General features: G+C 35.1%; 1 protein-coding gene across 4 annotated transcripts; it reads right to left on the bottom strand.

The window, feature by feature from the left end:
- Positions 1-7541: 7541 nt before the first annotated feature.
- LOC125055134 (UBX domain-containing protein 4) lies at positions 7542-20627 on the bottom strand. Of its 4 annotated transcripts, XM_047657397.1 has the most exons (13): positions 20400-20627; positions 19688-19825; positions 19346-19471; positions 18969-19112; positions 18480-18658; positions 18222-18329; positions 18041-18136; positions 16910-17023; positions 16849-16879; positions 15941-16068; positions 10105-10273; positions 8179-8431; positions 7542-8084 (listed from the first exon to the last, which is right to left on the bottom strand). In XM_047657397.1, the coding sequence occupies exons 1-13, from the start codon at positions 20479-20481 to the stop codon at positions 8081-8083; spliced, it is 1572 nt and encodes a 523-aa protein (XP_047513353.1). In that variant the 5' UTR covers positions 20482-20627; the 3' UTR covers positions 7542-8080. The 4 variants fall into 4 exon arrangements, with proteins under 4 accessions (XP_047513353.1, XP_047513350.1, XP_047513352.1 ...); XM_047657394.1 differs by having other exon boundaries at positions 16849-17023; XM_047657396.1 differs by having other exon boundaries at positions 16849-17023; positions 18483-18658.
- Between the last annotated feature and the right edge of the window lie 661 nt (positions 20628-21288).

The following is a 21288-nucleotide window of genomic DNA, read 5'->3' as shown; positions in this document are numbered from 1 at the left end:
TTGAAAATTATAAAAACCAATCTCGGAAACACTTTTACGTAATTAATAAAAAGTAATTAAACTTTTGAATTTAGAAAAAATAACCAAATCAAATTTTTACAATAATTATTCGAACCAGTCTCGACGCTCACGTACAGCAAGCGTATCAGGTTGGATGCACTTAAGTTTCATAATTTAACTTACTAAAGAATTTTTCTTTCTTTCGTTCTTAGATTTAATTACTTGTAAATTTTACTTACTCGTACGGTGAAGGAAAGCATCGTCAGAGCAGCATACCATAAACCCAAAAACGGCGTGTGTCAGTGGCAGAAGTCTAATTACTTGCCTATTAGAAAAAAACAAATGATCACGAATATACAAGATACAGACATCTAAGGCTCAGCCTTGCGATTCTGTAACTCACTTTTCGAACTCGCACAGCGGATAAACAATAAACTACGAGCTCCCTCCTTATCAGAATGCTAAATCGTAAAATGACTGCTTCACGACTGATTTGAGCGCGACCGCCGCTGCTAAAACCGCTGTGCGAGTTACAGAATCGCAAGGCTGACCTTAAAAGATAGCACCACTAGTTTATTTAGTATAATAATAATAGATAGTAAAAGCCTTTTATTTCAAATACTTTACATTTAAATACATCTTATCTGGGTACCCTTTTTTGGCAGACTTCCTTCAAATTCCGCCATTTCTATCTGCATGCCACTCTCTAACACCTCTCTTTATTTATTCTAGGAACAAATATCACAACCCTAGACCGTGTGTGTCTGTGCATCAACCGTTATGTGTATCATTTATCTCATTGTATTGTTGTTTCTCATACAATTTATTACATTGACACACCTCTTTATTGAAAGTAATAGCATATTTCTTATATCTTCGAACTATTTTCAAACCATGGTTAAAAATAGATTGGATAGTTTCTCCAAATCTCAAAATACACGCGCATCAGTCTTTTAAGCTGCTAGTGTGTTTATATACATAATAAATAATAATAAATAATAATAATGGTTGGAGTAATATAATACTTTAATTATCATCATATACACCAGAAGACACCATATGATAGCCAAAAATAATCCTAATATCAATGCTTAAACGATCACGGCGTATTGTTTGATTATTAATAATGTTCGTCAATTGAAATAAGGATCTTTAATGTATTGTTTCATTTATTTAAGTTCGCCTTATAACAAAGTACATACTAATTATTACACTAAATTATTACAGTTATAAGGCAGTGCTTTCAGTAACATTTCTGGCATAAATATGAAGTATAAGTGTTACAGTTATCAAAAAAAGAATAATGAGAGAAGAAAAAAATTAAATAATTAACTGGCCGAGTTCCTTTGGCTAAACCAACTTATACATATATAGCCTTAATTTATTTAAAAGTACTAAAAACAACGTGTATTATTAATATTGATTGAATTGTTTATGAAAAGCCATTTTCATTAAGACAATCCATTAAATATATTCGGTAATTTACACATTTAATTCCTTGTTTTGGGATGTATTTTAAAATGTACTAAAGATGTGTTTATTTTTTTTTACAATTTCCTGGGAATATGTTACTTTAGCTGATTCATTTGTAAAGTATGACTAAAACATTTTTTATTTGTAACAAATAAAATTGGTATTTTAGTGTTAAACAGAATAAATGGATCATAAACCCATTTATTCTGAATTACTTGAAAATATGTTATACTTATTTTTTAATAAAATATATGTATTATAAAAAAACAAATACTTTCTCATTAAATTATTCATCATCATTCTATTGTATTGTTATTATAACGAATTATCAATGACAACGTAACGATTATGCAATTAGAAATTAATTAAAATACGGAAAGAAAGTATCGCGTGCTGGATTCGAACCCGTCACGAGCCAGTTAATTTTAACTAAATGACATCGGTCATTGTCTTTGAATTGAAGATAGACAAAGTTTTAGGTTCTGCATATTACGAGCAGGACGTATAACGTTCTCTAGATAACGTATTTAATGTCAGAGTGAGCAAGAATATAGAAGACGAAACTATATTCTTGCTCACTCTAGTCCAACACGTTGACACGCAAAGTCACGCTGCTACGTCCGTCTGTCTTATTATAGTCAAATTGACGTTTTGGTCTGTCATTTTACATTATTATGACCCTAAACTTGATGTATTTAAAACTATAAGAGTCAATTTGCACTCCTATTATTAACTTATACTTTAATTGCCTATCGCTCTCAGATAATTCAGTCCGCCGTTTTGGTATGCGTTGAGAACGGTTGCTTACAAAAAAGAATATGTATGATTGAACAGGAACAACTTAAACAGATATTTTTGCCTTAAAACCCAATACCAGGTCTAGCAAGTTTATAAAAAAAACATAAAAGGCTTTATTACACATAAAGTAGGACGAATAGTTAAAAGAGAAACTGCATTCCTCCAATCCCTGTATGATGGGCAGCAAATTTTTTCCATTTGACATAATAATGATTTTATAATTAAACTACTGACGCACAAGAAGAATACTTTCCGTTCCAGCATAGGACAGGTTGAAATGTTGGTTGAGACTGTTAGTGAATGTATAGTTTTGAATCGACAATGAAAATTTTGTTTTTAAGAAAGTATTACAGATGAAAGGGCCTCTGAAAGAGAAAAAGAAGTCCCAGCTGCGCATGACTGGCCATTTGTTTTATAATAAGTATTCTATTGCCTATTACCTAGGGAGCTGGCGAGCATTTAAGTATGTATACTCGTATGATTTGCTCGTATTTCGTATTGGAATTAAACTTCGGATTAAAACGACAAAATTTTATTTATTTCGGTCGTACATTTGCGTTTTTAAGCTACAGGGTTAAATCTGTTTCTTCTCCTTCGCAGGGTTTTTTTTTAAATTATAAAAAAAATCTTTGAATATTCATAACTTGAAAAGTCAGAATCCTAGATGTCTGCCTTTGATTTTTAATTTTGACAAGGTTTCTAACATTAGCCTTAAAGGCAGACAAGAGCAAAACCTGTTTTTTTTTTCCATTTTTAAGGGGGGTGACAATTAACAACGCAGCGCACATGAGCAAATCATATAGATATTTTGCTCGCCAGCTCTCTAGCTTTATGTTTATTAGGGATCAATGCAGACAAACAAATATTTACTCTTTATAATATTAGGCAAAAATTTAATATGATGCAAATGACGGACTGATCTCCAAACGGAACCCTAATATAGCCAAGTCTTGTTTAGAGTGAAAGTGATCTAAATTATATGCTATACGATTTTTTGTAACAATACATTGATATTAGATCGTTAAGAGAGAGTAACGTAGATATTTAATGCTTGTAATTTAATATTTTTAGACGTTCATTCTTACTATAAATCAAAATCGAAAATCGAGAACGATTGACAGACTTAATTATCTGACAAGCAACTGTCTAAAAACTAATATTTGTTAGGTGTTTGAAAATCGATAAAAGTAATTTTCTGTTAAAAGTTTGTTGTATTCTATGCAACCAACGGCGGATCCAGGGGGGGGGTCATGGGGGTCATGACCCCCCCCTGAGCAGGACTTAGGTGGACCACTAATTGAACATAATGATTTTATATATAAATTTGTCACCATACAGATTATATGTAACTACATACCTTCAATATTTAATTAATTTATTATAATATAATAACTTTGTATGATGGCAAACGTTTGGGAATGAACGCATCGAAAATTTGAATGTTTCGCGCCACACTTGCGCGCCCTTGTCGCTATGAAACGTCTAGCTAGACCTTACCTCAATCGGAATCGGAACGACTAAACCTTAACATATCACAACATAGTCTTTTTTTAAATAATCGCCTTTTGTTCTCCAATGACGTGCTATCGCCAGATACCCCTGACACCCTTGAGGCATTACGGACAAGACATCCCCCAGCTCCAGTAAACCCATATTTTCTCGACCCACCAACAGCAGGGCAAGCATGCCTTAAAATTCGAAACAAAGATGTAACTGATGCAATTTTATCTTTTAAACCAGGTTCGGCTGCAGGATTGGATGGAATCTCACCCCAACATTTGAAAGATTTAACATCGCATTCTGTGGGTGATGCAGGCGAGCAACTTATTAACTCGATCACAAAATTAATAAATTTTATGTATTCCGGGGATGTCAATACAGAAATTGTTCCCATTCTTTTCGGCGCGAACCTCATTGCCCTCACTAAAAAGGATGGAGGGGTGAGACCAATTGCTGTTGGATCAACACTAAGACGTCTGGCTTCCAAAATTGCTGTTCGACATATTTTACCAAAATTAAATTCAGAATTTGAACCTATACAGTTAGGCTTCGGTGTGAAAGGAGGGTGTGAGGCAGCCGTCCATGCCCTACGCTCTTTCCTAAGTCACGGACAGCCAGACGTGTTGCTCAAAATTGATGTGAAAAATGCATTTAATTCGGTGAATAGGGATACCCTGCTGACTGAAATAAAACAACATATACCGGAAATATACAATTATCTTCTTCTCAGTTACGCCGATCCAACTAAATTGTTATATCGTTCTAATGAACTTTCCTCGGAAGTAGGTTGTCAACAGGGTGATCCCCTTGGGCCTGCAATTTTTAGTTTGGCTATAAATCCGATAATCAAAAATCTAAATTCTAATTTCAATGTTTGGTATTTGGACGACGGAACCCTAGGAGGTGATGTGGATACTGTGTTTTCGGACCTTCTTTTAATCAAAAATAAATTTGAAGCCATTGGTTTGGAGCTTAATTTTAACAAATGCGAACTTTTCATAAATAACTGCGACTTAAATTTAAATGATGTAAAAAAAAAATTTCAAATTTTGGCTCCAAATATTAAAATAGTTAACAGGAATTCCCTTTACCTTTTAGGTTCTCCAATTTTTAATGAATCTATTTCTGATTATATTCATACTTCAATTACTAAATTTCAAAATTCTGCTGACCGTCTCCTTGAAATTAGTCCACATTATGCACTTTGCATCTTAAAATTCTGTCTTTTCCTCCCAAAATTTACGTATGTGCTCCGTTGCTGCTCCTTTTGGAATTACCCAGATCTTTTAACACCATTAGACGACTTAATCAAAATTAGCTTAGAATCACTTCTTAATATTCAGCTGAACGAGCAATCTTGGACCCAAGCTTCCCTACCCATCCGTTATGGTGGTTTAGGGATTCGCAAAATTTCCAGTGTCGCTTTGCCAGCCTTTCTATCTTCTGTCCATAGTTCAGCAAATCTCATAAGTAAAATTTTAAGGGCTTCCCCTTCAAACTTTGAGATTGCTGGCTTGGAAGAAGCTAGAAACGCCTTCTTGATTGCATGCCCAGGTCAAAATTTTCCATTATCTCTAAATTCACAGAGGAGCTGGGATGACATACACTGCAAACTGACTTTTGACGATCTTTTGAGTTGTAGTACAGGTTCGGCGCGTGCTAGGCTTTTGGCCGTGGGTACGCATGAGGCCGGCTACTGGCTTCACGCTTACCCATCGTCAAATACAGGAACTTTTCTTGAGCCTGACACGCTTCGAATCGCAACCTGTCTACGGCTTGGGGTTCCGGTCTGCGCTCCTCATATATGTCCCTGTGGCAGTGATGTCGACAAGTTAGGACATCACGGCCTGTCATGCCAAAAAAGTGCAGGCCGCTTCTCGAGACATGCCGCACTTAACGATATCATACGCCGTTCCCTTGCCACCGTCAACGTGCCAAGTCTACTTGAGCCGAGTGGTATTGCAAGGGACGATGGCAAGAGACCGGACGGTATGAGTTTGATTCCATGGAAGATGGGTCGGGTACTGGTATGGGATGCAACCTGTTCAGACACGCTGGCCCCTCCTATCTACATGGAACCAACTACAGAGCTGGTGCGGCTTGTGAAGCGGCTGAAAAAAATAAAGCATGCAAATACAGGGGTCTGGGCTCAGAATATGATTTTGTCCCATTCGGTGTCGAGACCCTTGGTCCGTGGGGTCCTAGCGCTTTAAGGCTTTTTAAAGAAATTTCAAAAAGGTTAGTCGACATCACAGGAGACCGAAGATCTGGCAGCTACCTCGGACAAAGAATTAGTTTAGCAATTCAAAGGGGGAACGCTGCCAGTATCTTCGGAACCTTGCCTAAAGGGACTCCTTTTAATGATATATTTTAGTTTATGTTAAGTTTAGTTATTTATTTCAATGTATATTATTTTATTATTAGTTTTAATATGTATAACTATTTCATCGGCCCGATATGAGGATCATGACAAATAATCTATATTATAAACTTATCTAGTTGAGAATTTTAAATTGTAACATCAATATGTATCCTAATACATATTGATGTTACAATTATATATGAAAATTGGATACACTACCCTGTCAGCGAAGCGACAGCAGAAAGGTCTTTCTCTACGTTGCGCAGAATTAAATCGTCGCTAAGATCTTCAATGGTTGAAGATCGCCTAACCGGACTGGCACTTCTCCACGTTCATGAAAACGTACCCGTTGACGTAAATGACATAATAACGCGTTTCGGGAAAACACGTTAAAGAAAAATTTATTTAGTTATTAAAATATATGTATTTTGTCTGTTTCTATTTTGTTTGAAAAAATTAAAAAAATCCACCGATTACAACAAAAAAATACCAATTAAGTACCATTTTTTTCTATGGTTTTGGTAGCTTAGAACCCTGCGGAGTTTTTAAAATTAGCCAGAAGCTATGGAAACTTCTTTTTGTATTTTTAAATTGAAGTCGAATGTTTGGACAAATCCAGCTAAAAACTAAACTTCTAACTTTAAAACCTTTTTTGAGTAGCTTTAACTAATTTTAGGAAGCTGATATATTTTTTTATTTAAACAACATTTAAGACAATCCTTTCACAGAAAAAAAAAACTGCAAAATACCTACAACAAAAAAAGATAGGAATTTTTGAAACCTCGCTGGCAGAAAACATTAAAAAAACACAAAAAAAAATATAACTCGAAAACTACAAAAAATCGCGGAACATACATGGGGTATTTTCGTATGCCCCCAGGTGTGAGGAATCTATAAAAAAATTATTGACGTCACTAGTTGAACCAACCTGTATGTACACAATATTATGTGTTAAGTTTTTCAAGTGTACAATAAAGAAGTTTTTAAGTGCAATACTTACGTACATTAATAAAATATCTACTTTTTACTTGTATCTATTGTTATCAAAATTAAATTATAAGTTCTTGACTTGACCACGACTATGTGACCCCCTCCTGGCACCAAAGCTGGATCCGCCCTTGTATGCAACCATAGAGTTTGCCAATAGTCTAGTTATTTTAGTTGGTTGTCAGAAAAGTATAATCGGCCAGTATTCAGCTTAAAATTAATTTTTTTATTACATCCTCTTATGGTTAACAAAAAAAAACAAATTTAACTTTGAAAATCCTATGTATTAGACTCTTTTTACGAGTTAAAAGCATTGGAAGCATCGAAAGATCCATTCTATTCTTGAATTGAATCATTTGTTTTCCATTTTTGTTCTATATAGTTGGAAAACAGATTTTTTTGGGATAAAAAAAATACAAAATGCAATATAAACATATTTATTATTTATAAATTAGATCACAATCATTTATAACTATACTAGAAAACGAATAGGAATAAGGCTTAAGTCCTGTGATATAATGTTTCTAATATAGTTTTACATTTTATAATCGATATAGATTACAAATTCAAAGTTATAATTAATGTAATCCAATTAAAATAATCACGGCTTTACAACTCGGGACCTAATATAGTCCACTCTTTATTTGCCTTCAAAGATTTACACATATCGAAAGCGTATTTTTGAAAAAAAAAAATTATTTGGTGTTTAATTTTGTATATTATTCATCCATTATTCAATGCTATATAATTCTCTAATGTTACAACTAAATCATAAAATATAAATACGGGAATATATGTAAATAATAATTTGATATAAATTAGTTTCAAGTCTCTTAAGTACTGATACGCCAGATAAATATTTTAAATGTATGCTGTGCTGTATATTATTTATAAAATGGTTATTTAAATATAAATTATATGTAGACGACGTAGTAATTGTGAAATCTTCATTAATACCGTTTACCTGTAAAAAAGAATTATTTAAATAAAGTAAATTCCACATGCAAAACAAAAATATATATATTTTTTAAATTAATTTAATTTGCCTTAGCACTCACATTTGTTGCGTAGAATTCCCATTCCATGTATTATTATCATCGTCTGGCCTGTCCCCTGTCAGTCTATGCACATTTCCCCTGCGCCTGATGCCAGGTGGAATGTTGCCTGAAGGAATGTTCCCCGGCGAAACGTTTCCCGGACCTCCCTGGGTTCGCGTGGGGTTCGTTGCCCCAAACAAACGCGACCGAATCCAAGTGTATAGCTGATATGATGGATCCAAGACCATTGAGGAGAAAAGTTGTGAGAAAAATGCTGAAAAAAATTCAATTGTAATAAAATCATGCAGCAGCGTTGCTAATTATTATTATTATTATTAATCTTAAGTATCTCTAAAGCGGGCCGTAGACGGACCGCATGTTGCAGTCAAGACCGACAGCAATATGCGGTCGCCGCACGGCGATCTGTAGTTTCCATACTAAATTCATATCCGCAATACACGGACCGCTCGAGCAGTTCCTGAGCAAACCGCATATTGCAGTCGGTCTTGACAGCAACATGCGGTCCGTCTATGGCCCGCTTTAGCCTTAAGATCGTGCTATCGGGAACTTAAAATACTCTTTAAAAAGAAATTCTTCCCTTTCATCACCTAGCGTACTAGATTGGCAAAGGTTAGCAATATAGGTAACATACTAAGGGTATAACAGTAGCTATGTTCGAATCACGACTGTGCAAGGATTTTTAACACTCGCTCGTATCGTACAAAGGAAAACATCGTGATGAAACCGGCATGCATTACATCAGTTTCCCAACCTTCTAAAATTCTTATGCCCACTACGTACCATACATAATTTTTAATATTAATAATATAATTGTTCACTTAAGAATCTTAAATAGGTTTTAGGAAGAAATTACTAGGAAATTGTTAACGAAACACAGTATGTAAATTAAAAAAAAAAATTCAAATTAGAAATAATTTTAATAAATTTTAGAATTCTTAACAATCAAATTAGGGAACAAAAGGCAACACTGCCTTAGACACATTACAACATCTGATAGACCAAGTAGGTTTATTAAAAAAGATTATCACGTAACACATACAGAAAACTGTGGCAGTGGTGTAACAATAGGGTGGCAGGGCAAAATGCTTCGGGCCCCCAACCCAAGAGGGCCCCTGCCCAAGAGATATTATGTTCTATGCATGAATGTGAAATCTCCAATACACATTGGGCTAGGGTGGGGACTACAGACCAGTCCCTCTCGCCTAAGAGAGGAGGTCTATGGCCATTAGTTGGACATATACAACGTGTAATTGAGTACGCTGAAAATCTCGAGGTTTATTAAAATTAAACTGAGTACAACGTGACGATTTTTACAGATAGGGCCCCATCAAATGATTTTGCCACGGGCCCCAGATGGTATAGTTACGCCACTGGTTTGAGCTTTTGTACTGTGTTTAAAAAAATGTGTGGGTGTACACACGTAAGAAGTGAAACTTCTTTATGACCTTATTTTTCGAAAAATGATCTACTATATGCAACTTTACAGAAATTGGTTAAATAAAGTTAAATTAGATAAAGTTTAACAAAAGGCTTTTATTATCATAGACATGAATACAAATACATACAATTATTTCATTTTAACTTATTACTGTACTACTATGTAGTACTAAGATTATTACAGAATTTCATTAATTGTAATAGAATTATTAGTATTACTATCATTGTTATCGTTATTATATATTTTTGTTACTAATGGTTTCGAATCTCTTCGGATCAACCGTGGTAGGGACAAGAAAAAGATGGCGCGTAACCGAAAAATGTGACAAATGTGTGTAAATTTTTTTCCAACGTCGATAAAGAAGTTTCACTTCAAAAGATGGCGCGTAACGGAAAAATGTGACGCGTAACGAAAAAATGTTACACTAAATTTTTTTCCAACCCCGATAAAGAAGTTTCACTTCAATAAATATAGTGTATAGGACTCACCAATAAGAGAACTAAATGGCGAAGGACTAGAAGACACGACGGTGGTACGTCTCGGAAGCACGAGCAAGGCCACAGAAGGGATTAGTTGTAAATCGCGCAGAGTCGCATCGTTTTCTGTCAACTCGCGGCGAGGAAACGCCGTCCAGAGAGAAAACGAAGCACGTGTCATCTGTTAATAATAATAATAAAGCCTTATTTTATTTACCTATAGATAAATGTTAGTCGCCTGTGGATATGGATATGTCGCCCTTGGGTAAAGGCGTGTCATCTGTTATCTATATATATAAAAATGAAACCAGTTTTCCGTTGTCACGACATAACATGAAAACGGCTTGACTGATTTGTCTGATTCTTTTTTTATAATATTCCTTGAAGTACGAGGCTGGTTCTTACGGAGAGAAAAATAAAAAAAAATTGAGTGAAAAAGTCTAAAAGCAACACTTTTCTATAATCCCATACAAAATATTCGTAATAATATTTAAAGGCAATTTGAACTTTAATACCATATAATAAAGTTCAAGTGTTAGTGGAGGGGTTCCGGGAAGATGTGCGAAGAAACTGTCTCTGGGGGTGGGGTTGTGTTGGCGGTTTCGCTAGATATTGCGAATGCGTTCAATACTATTCCCTGGAGAGCGATTATGGATGGTCTCCTTTATCATGGTGTGCCTGTGTACTTACGCCATGTAGTAGGAACTTATCTCTTTGATCGATCGATCATTTATCCAAGTCGGGAAGGTTGGAGATGCTATCAGGTTCGATGTGGAGTTCCACAGGGGTCTGTTCTTGGGCCCCTTTTGTGGAACATTGGATTTGATGCAGTCCTTCGAGGTAGACTGATGCCAGGAGTAGGTTTAATATGTTATGCGTATGATACACTTGTGACGGCCAAGGGATGTAATTATCAGGAGGCGAGTTTGTTAGTTACTGCTGGAGTGGAAGAAGTAGTGACTCGTATAAGACAACTTGGTCTTCGAGTCGCTCTACAAAAATCAGATGTCATATGTTTCGCTAGGAGGTCACCACCTAGAGGCGCTGAGATAATAGTGGATGGTGTTCATATGGCATTAAAGTCGACGTTGAAATACCTCGGGTTGGTTCTTGACGCCCGATGGACTTTCAAGGCTCATTTTGCTGCCCTGGAACCCAAGCTTGATTCAACTGCAATGGCATTGGGTCGTATAATGCCAAATAACGGTGGGCCAGGCGGGGGCTGTAGGCTCCTTTATGCTGGAGTGGTGCGTGCAAAGGCGCTTTATGGGTGTCCGATATGGGCAGATAAGTTGTCTTTTTACAACAAGGCTTTACTGAGACGGTCACAGCGTAAAGTTGCCATAAGAATTGCTAGGGCATACCGTACCGTATCCTGTGACGCGGCATGTGTCATAGCCGCCACTCCGCCTTGGCATTTGGAAGCTTTGGCTTTAGGTGAAATTTTTTGGAGACGAGCTGAAGCCAGGAGTGGTGGTTTTGACCCACCTCTGGAGGTAGTCAAGGTCTGGAAGGAGGAGTATCGCCGCCTAATTTTGCTAGAATGGAGGGATGAGTTAAGTGAATGTCGGTTTGGTTTACAAACCGTTGATCTTATTCGTCCCTTCTTGAAACACTGGGTGGACCGACGGTGGGGATCGCTTTCCTATCGGCTCGTTCAGGTTCTCTCTGGGCATGGATGCTTTGGGAGTTACCTGCATCGAATCGTTGGGAGAGAGGCGACACCTGCTTGTCATCATTGTGACTGTAGAGAGGATACGGTGAGGCACACTGTTGAGGAGTGTCCGGCTTGGGACGGCTTTCGCTCGGTCCTTGCTGATAGCATTGTTGGCAATCTGTCGCTTCCACTAATTATCCAAAGAATGGTGGAAGCTGACAATGACGGCCCATGGAATGCCTTCAAGGCTTTTTGTGAGGCCGTCATGACTGAGAAAGAGAATGCGGAGCGTCAGCGCGAAAACAATTCTGATGCTCCGCCGGTAAGAAAACGACGACTGGGGCAGCGACGCCGTGCTTTCGCACGTCTGCCCTAAGTTAAGATGCTGATGATTTGTTCGTGGGAGGAGTCACGTTGATATTGTGGCATTCGCGTTTGGCGGGGGTAAGGATAGGGCACAGCTGTTACCTGCCTCCGCTCTTTGGCGAGCCGAAGGCATCCGTCAGGTTTTAGTGGGTAGGTGTGTAAATATTATGTCTGAGTCCCACATAATTCCTGCTGGAGTAAAATTCAGCAGGGATATGCGTAAAAGCATTTCCTGACGTTAAAAAAAAAAAAAAAAAAAAAAAGGGGTTCCGGGAAGATAAATTTTTATTGTTTGACATATTTATTTGTTGTATTATCAACTTTCTTTTTTTTATCTTACTAGCTAGACCGGGGTCCCGAATAGCAGAATAAGTACATATTAAAAAAAATAAAGAATCGACTGTTAGGCGGTACGATGTTCGCCAGGTCAGCTAGTTATAATATACATTTTAAGTAAATACCTGCTAACTAGAGTAGGTGGTCTATCACTATCACTATCAAATGCTGCTTTAATTAAGTAAAAGAGACTACCTATTTTTAAAGGACGGCGACACACTAGCGACCTTCTTACAGTACGATTGTCCATGAGCAGCGGTACAGACAAGCATCCGGACCGTTTTTTAAAAAAAAACTTTTTGTATTTTTAAATAAGAAAATGTGATTTTGGTTTAATTTAAATATTATAATTACTTGAAAAGATTATTTTAAAGTGAATTATTTAAAAATATATATGATATATATTCATGACTAAAAATAAAAACATATCAAAAGACCAAAATACGACATTTAATTTCAAGATTTATTAAGGAAAACGAACCGATTTAATAATTTGGACGTATACTTAAATGTTCAAAATGCATATATTTACATGGCAGACGCATAAACATGTTTGACACCTTTTGTGATTGTATATTGAAAATAAATGAAAATAAATAATTAAATTTCTTAGATTATATTCTTTTTTTTAAATATTATGGCAATAGTTTATTTAGCGACGACTCATTGGTCTTGTGGTTACTACTCCTGACTGCGAATCCATGGGTCCCGGGTTCGATCCCCGGCTGAGACGAACATCGATGTGGTGAGCATTTGGTTTTGTGCTTAGGTCTTGGGTGTTTAAATATGTATTTATATCTATCTATAATAATATGTATGTATATCCGTTGCCTAGTACCCATAACACAAGCTTCACCAGCTTACCATGGGACTAGGCCAATTGGTGTGAATTGTCTTTAAAAAAAAAAAAAGTTTATGCCAGTTTCAAGCAAAAGATTATATTCTTTACCTCATATGTTAACTAACGTTTCATTTAATTTGTTTGTTAGTCTGTGGAAAAGACACTAGTTCCTTTTGGCTTGTCATTTGAATTTTATAAGATTTTTTTTAACATTTTGGATTTTAAAAGAATTAGATTAAAGTAATTGCTGTTTAAATAATAATTTCAGCAACACAATGGAGTTTCATTCATCATATAAATGTATTATCTATATATATAAAAGAAAGTCGTGTTTGTTACAACACGTATAACTCGAGAACGGCTGGACCGATTGCCATGGTTTTTGATTTGTTGGATTTGTTTCCGTCCCGAATAGCAGAATAAGCAATAAAATATCGGATAAGTTATCGAATAACAATAAATAAATAAATTAATTTTACGAATGCAAAAACCATATGGTGCCATCTGTTGACAAAACTTCGCATCATTTTACGTCGAATTCGTGTCAGTTCAAGAAATTCCGATCTTGAGGTGAATGAGGAGATGCATAACCATGCTTTGATCCTGATCAAAAGATGTTGGATATCAGAAAGTGCTTAACATGCAGTATCGCCATATTGACGCTAGAGAGAAGATGCCTAATGTGTAAAACTGCCATTCTTCTTTCGCAATGGCAAGCAATAAAACATTTCTGTATTTGCAAAAAAGTTGTATTAATGTAATACTTAACATTAATGAAATCCTAAAATAAGTTAAATTAAAGTAACAACGATATTATAAGGTTGTAGGGCGGAACGAAGTTAGCCAGATCAGCTAGTTATTAATAAAATATATAAACGTAATTCAACTTCTTGAGTACCTATTAGGCAGCATTCAAGTATTACGTAACGAATTTTTGTCCTTTTGTAGAACGTTACGATGCGGGGCGGGGATCGAATTACGCGTTATTGTTAATATTATTCTCGACTTTTCAGTACTTTACACCACATAATGGTAATAGGTATAAAGAGTCATTAGGTGATCACGAACGTTTTAGTATACTTGGGTACAGAAAAACTTTACGGCGCGTTACATTGGGGTCAATAATCTCCAAAAATTGCGTCACGCAATACTTGAACGCTCCCTTACCTGTTGGTGACTAAAATACTAAGTACACAATTTTAATAAGATGTTTGTTCAGATTTCATTTGAACATTCACCAACTGCTGACATGGTTGTTCTAAATTTTAACAGCTGAAAGTACGCGATACACCAATAGCTCACATAAATAATATTGTGTATGTGTGAATAAGTGTAAGTAGTATTTAAAATGTTTTTTAACAATAAATCAGATTTGAATATTGCTCTGTCTCATTCATTTCAAATCATCAATGAAATCAATCAAAATACGTTTATTCAATTTAGAAGCGTCTTAGGGCATGCTTATGAATGTCAAAAACGTCTACAAAATTCGCGAAAGAGCAAGACTACGCCATCTGTTCGCTAAACCAGGAGGCCTTGTTCTGAGAAGAACGGGCAAGAAACTCAGCAAGTTTTCCCCTCCCTCTACATTACAATTATTCAAAGGAAATTGTCATAAACCACAACGTCATTATAGTTACATACGTAAAAAAAATCTGTTCTCCACCACATTCACCATTACAAAATAATTATTATAACTTAATTATCGTGGTGAGTCTGCCCGATAGCTTTGAGATAATCCCACCACCTAAACCTTTGAACCTACTCGAAGGGCTCCGTCTGTTACCTTCGGTCTCTTGTAGCAGACATCCCGTACTTATTTATATATTCACTATTTATGTGTTAATGTACACCTGTAGGGCTAAGCTCTCCGTAGGGTGGTTAGGTTCTTACATCTCATCCTCTCATATTTAGTTATCTAGTGCAGTTTGCTCATACATACAGTACATTACTATACAGATACTCCTGACATTTAATACATATACATTTAACCACAAATTTCATAGTCCAATTGCTGGCAAGCTGTACAATCTAATATATAAAATTCTCGTGTTACCTATTTGTCAAACCCCTAAGTGATATGGGGTGTCTACCCCAATTTTTTTTTGAACATTTTAGACAATATTTTTTGTTTTTATTGAAGTGAAAACATCTTTAGCGGCGTTGAACACTTTTTTTGGAATGGGTAAAAAATGTTAAACTCGCGTCAAGACACGTGACCTATGCGTATTTAATGTAATATAAATTGGCATGTTTGTGTACGTGTAGCGCAATAAATAAATATTGTACACTACCACATAAATGATAGTACTTTTATACTGATAATTAAAGCAATTCGTGCGAAATTATTCCCAAACCATTCCAAAATATCAAAAATGCACAACGTTAATATTCAATTTTCACTTCTGCCGGCGCTTTCGGAGTGTAACCCGTCTTTTTTTTATGATATAGCATATAAAAATATATACAACCCCTAATTTTCACCCCTCTACGATCAACCCCTATATTTATTATTGTAGATAGTTATTTTTATTGAACTAAAAAAATGTTTTCTAGAAATAATATACATGGCAAAACAACGTTTGCCGGGTCAGCTAGTATATTATATAATTATTATGTAAAAATAATAAATATCTGTTCTGTTTTACCTGCAAATTATCAGCAACATACTCATGCAGTTCCAAAACCGTAGTGGACGCTTCGAAATGCGCTGTGTGAGATTCGCCATTCGCCATCTTGAATTGGACTCTCGCGCGAGGAGTGCCATCTCCAGACGCTGTGATAAAGAAAATCTATTATTTTTGGTATAAATACAATGCTAATACAGTAAATACTAAATAAATAAACAGTACTACATCATTTATTATTTAAGCTAAATGTATGCCTGTAAAGGCACTGGCCGGCAGAAGAGGTAATGGCAAATTTTTTGAACTAAACAAAATAAATATCACCAGATTTCTGTATCTGTTTGATGATCATTTGTCAATCTAATAGGCAAGTAGGTGATCAGCCTCCTGTGCCTGACACACGCCGTCGACTCTTTGGGTCTAAGGCAAACCGGTTTCCCCATGATGTTCTCCTTCACATAAAAAGAAATTCCAATGGTGCACAGCCGGTGATCGAACCTACGACCTCAGGGATGAGAGTCTGCAACTACTAGGCCAACACTGCATTTATTTATTTTAGTAAATATAAATCAGAATTTAATAATAGTTTTTTGATGTTTTTTTTTTCATTTATATATTTTTTATTTTAGTATGAATACTAAGAATATACTGAAATTTTAATATACATACATAATACATGCATATATTATAAAACACAATTAATATATAACGTAATCAATTAAGTATGATAATCAACACATGTCATTTTCATTATCTGTTTCTAACACATACTTAGGTATACACACACCCAGACACAAAAGACGCAAATTTGCAAGTTTAAAGCAATTTTTTTTAAAAATACACACAGAAATGTGTCTTTGAAAGAACAAGGTAAACTTTTAGTGCAATTTTTTTTTAATAGTAAAATGTAATGTAAAATAGTATCTTACTCAGTTGCGTTTGCGCAGGCGGCGTCGTAGCGGTTTGCGTTTGCGCAGGCGGCGTCGTAGCCGTTTGCGTCTGCGGCTGATCCCTCGCCTTTCTCTCGGCACGGTCTTGAGCTATTTGCTCTAATATACGCTGTCTCGCCAAATTATTTTCCATTTTCTCACGTTTTCTTTCCTCCTACGATCAGGAATACAAATTACACACATTTTTCTTATATATATATATAAGAAAAATGGTCTTCGTTTGAGGCTCCTTCACGCCTCAACCACTGATCGTATCGACATGAAACTACTGCCGTTCGATGCGAAATTTTTCCTAGTATGGTATGGTTTATGCTATTTAAATGTTAAATTCCAACGTTCCTTCATTTTTTTATTGCTTTTATGAAAATGTATCCAAACGGACTTCACCGCGGAATCATTCGGGGAGGCTTCCTAGAACCTCAAAACGACAACATCTGTTATAAACTCGATTTTCGAAAATTTTCAATTTTCTTAGCGGGAAGTTAAAAAGAAGAATAATAAGAATATGAAAAAAAAAAAATGAAACATAGCATTTTATTTATTTCCTATTTTAATTCGCCCAGCAAAGCGGGCGGGAAACGGCTAGTATATGATATATACAAAATTACCCGTTAACCCCCCAAGTCAAATCATTTATAAAATACAACGTTTTGTTAAGGGTGTTAATTTCAAAATTAATTTAGTAAATTTCTTTTTTTTAATTAGGTATTTTACAGAATAATATAATAAAATCATAATTACACCGCTGTGGTTTGAATAAATGTAAAGATAGCGATTAATAGGAACGCTACAAATGCATATAAAAGTAGTTTTTTAACTTACTTTTTATGTTAAGCTACCTAATAACTGACCAGGTAGTCCACTTATTAGCCGCGGTAGCAAGTACCTCATCGTTCTCTCGCCGTATACGTTGTTTGCTCTCTAAGTACAGAGCCCAACATGCGTTACCTATCGGGTCTGTACGTCATGCTCCACTCGTTTTTTTATGTCATTACGAAAAAACTTACTTAGATAGGTTATGTAAATAAGAATCCATTAGAATCCCTGAGTAGTCGACCCCCATTCCTGAGGAACCACAAGGGGTTCTGGGGGTTTGGAACCCCAAGGAATAAATCTCAATTTTTTTGGTTATAATCATAACTTTATCGACTTATTAATCAAATGAAGATACCTGTATCTGCTTGAACTCTTGTTCGGTCTGCCATCTCTTGAGTTCAGCGACACCTTGACCTGTCGCTCTTCTTTCCAACTCCTTTTCCCTCTCTAACTGAAAGTTCAGTAAAAAAAATTCATAAAAAAACTTTAGTTAGGTAATTATTACCTTAATAAAAATAAAAAGAATATTGAAATACCTCTTTTTCCTTTTCTGCTTTTTCTCTTCGTCTTGCTTCAATAAGCTCTTTAGCTCTTTCTATCTTCTCCTCTGCGTTTACATCAGGAATGTCTTCAACCGGCTTTTCCTATACAGATTAATAATTAAATCCTGTATTAATATCTTTACTGGGCGAATTAAAATTATTTGATTTTTACAGGAACTAAACACATTAACTATGTCAAATATTTTCTCAGATAATTTTAAATTCCAGTCTGTAATATTAATATAGGCTTACCACCTCCATAGGGGTTTCAGCATTGGTATCCTCCCTATGACTTGGCCCCGGGGTATCTTGTCCTGTCTTTGGTTTCCGGACACACACATCACCATCACACACCACCTCGTACTCAGTCCCCGAACGGGTTACTTCATGATGCACAGTCTTAGGGATCTTCGCAGCTGGTCCAGAGATTTCTGTCGAGCAAATTAGAAGTGTCCCAGTATTACTATCCATATTTTGAACTAACCAAAACTCAGATATTATTAAGACAAGCTTGCTTTAGTAATATATTTATTCTAATCTTTGAAATCTAAAGTTTAGTTTGGTAAATGGGTTTAGTCTTAAGATTTGTAAAACCATTATTTCTCTACAAAGTGTGTGTCAGCACTTAAGGAATGATACTAAATCACAAAGCAGCAAGCATGTGAAACAACGGTTTCACTCAGTCAAGCCGGAACACAGGATTTCATACAAATTAATGCTTTTAATAATAGCAGGTCTTACCAGGTTCTTCTGCTATTTTAGGTACATTCTCTTTAGGTGTTGTGACAGTCTTCTCAGTGGCGGCAGCTTCAGACTGCAGTAAGTTCTTAGTTTCTTCTTTTATATTTTGTTTTGATGTAGATGGCTGCAGTGATTTACCTTGGTCTGAAATAGTTACATAAGTTTGAGAAATTTACATTAAGATTAATTAAAAAATTATTACATTGAGTTTAATCACACACTGCTTTGACATCCAAACATAGTACATATTTAACTTTTATTGTTAACTTTAAGACAACAAAAAACAATCATGTATGTGTAATTCAAAATTCATTAAATAAAAAATTAACTTGGCAGCTGATAAAGCCCTCTTAAATAAGAATTGAATGACTACTTACAGTGCACTTCAAGGATACGGTCAATCCTTTCTGCAAGATTCTCTGCTTCAACACCAGCACAAACAACTTCTAAAGGTGTGCCATTATTTCCAATGAAGAATAGGGATGGTACTGGCACAAATTGATCTAACATGGTATTAAGGAAATTATTAAAATTACAATCTATATGGTGAGTTCTAGTTCCTAGTAACAATCTAGACAGAAACAACCAAACTGCAGGTCACAGTGCAATATGAGGTGTTTTAATATTACAACTCATTGTGTTTTAAGTTTACTAGAGTAGTTTTATTTGTAATTAGAAGCAGTAATTAGTGTGCAATAAACAATTTTAAAAAAGGATACAAATCTGTGCAAAATATGTATAATTTTCAGTTCCACTCTTCAGTTTTATTGCTAAGAAGTTTGTTGGGTCAGCCAACCGTTTCAAAACCGATCCATTGTCAATTGTTGCTGCTAATTCCTTTGACAAGTCATTGTCTCCTGAACACAATATTAACTTTATTATTACTATAACCAATAAGACAGACATATATTTAATGTTACAACCAGAAATAACAGCTAAACACAAAAGATATATGAAAATCACTTCAATTAACAGACTGGATAGAAAATATACAACATACATACAGCAAAGATAGCAGATAATTAGGTATTGTGTATTATACATTTTTAATGAAATATTAGCCACTTAGTATATGTATGCTATAATTTCCTTCAGCAAATAAATGATTTCATTCATCCATAATTTCAACTAGTCTTTCTTTAAATAACCTTTCATTATATTTATGTAAACCTTTAAGAATGCAACAAAAGTATAAAGTCGAATATGTTATATTGTTCGTGGGGTAATCTGTTATTTCAATTGATTAACTATTGATACAAGAATATATTGTAACGTTTATAGTAAGGTTAAATAATCAATATGTAGTAATGTCCAATGGTTACGAAATGTTATTAGTGCATGACGTAATAATATGTGGATATAAAATTAAACAATGGTAAAAAATATTGTTAAAGCACATAGAAGTGATAGAGAGATGCAAAAGAAACAAACCTTCAACGAAAACAACAAAAATCGCATTTTTTTGTTTCGACAGTGTTACCGCTTCAGCGATTGTTCCTCCGAACCAGTGCATTATGTTGTGTCGCCTTTTCCAGGTTTTCTAGCACAGTTATAAATTTCTCCAATTTATTTCAGTGTATTTTTTGCTATTTTATTGTTGTGGTGGGACAAAAATATTACATCAAGACATGACACATCAAATTTTGACAACACTGACGTCAGACATATTTAATGTTTACTTTTTAAGAGTTGCAAATCACATGCTCTGTATTCATATCTTTTATTTTTAGTAAACCGATCTAATGAAAATCGCAATATTTATAAAACATGTTCCATTTAGGGATTACCTAAGAAAGGTTCTATTTCCACTTTTCAAAATATGTGATCTTTCTTGTCTATGATACACCATGTGACCTTGTGGCAGACCTTGACTCTGAAAGTATTTACTATCTGATACAAGATGACGCCACTTTACGAAAACAATAATGTTTGTTGTTACTGAACATAGGTATTTTTTATAAATTAAAGAAAATAAAAATTATTGATTCATAAAGTTGAAATTTTGTTCTGATTATATTTTTACTAATTGCTTATAGAATTCTCATAAAATAAGTACCCAAGAATAGTCTTTTTAGAAATGACGCATTTATGAAAGTTTTTTTTTACTAGAGCAATAAAACTGCGGTTTCCTTCCAATGAAAAGGCTATTAAAAATAACATTAAAGCACTGTGTTCTGTATATTATTATCACTGACCCTTAAATGGTTTAAACAAAGAGGAAGAAAGTCCCAGGCGTCCATTAAGTGCCTATTGAATTTATGACGAATGGCAACATTATTTCCACCCTCGGCGTGCATTGTGAGTTACGTTGGGGGATTTT

The sequence above is a fragment of the Pieris napi genome, chromosome 13 (assembly GCF_905475465.1).
Source record: "Pieris napi chromosome 13, ilPieNapi1.2, whole genome shotgun sequence".
Classification (NCBI taxonomy): Eukaryota; Metazoa; Arthropoda; class Insecta; order Lepidoptera; family Pieridae; genus Pieris; species Pieris napi.
The sequence above is the reverse complement of the archived record's forward strand: the minus strand, read 5'-3'. Positions and strand labels throughout refer to the sequence as shown.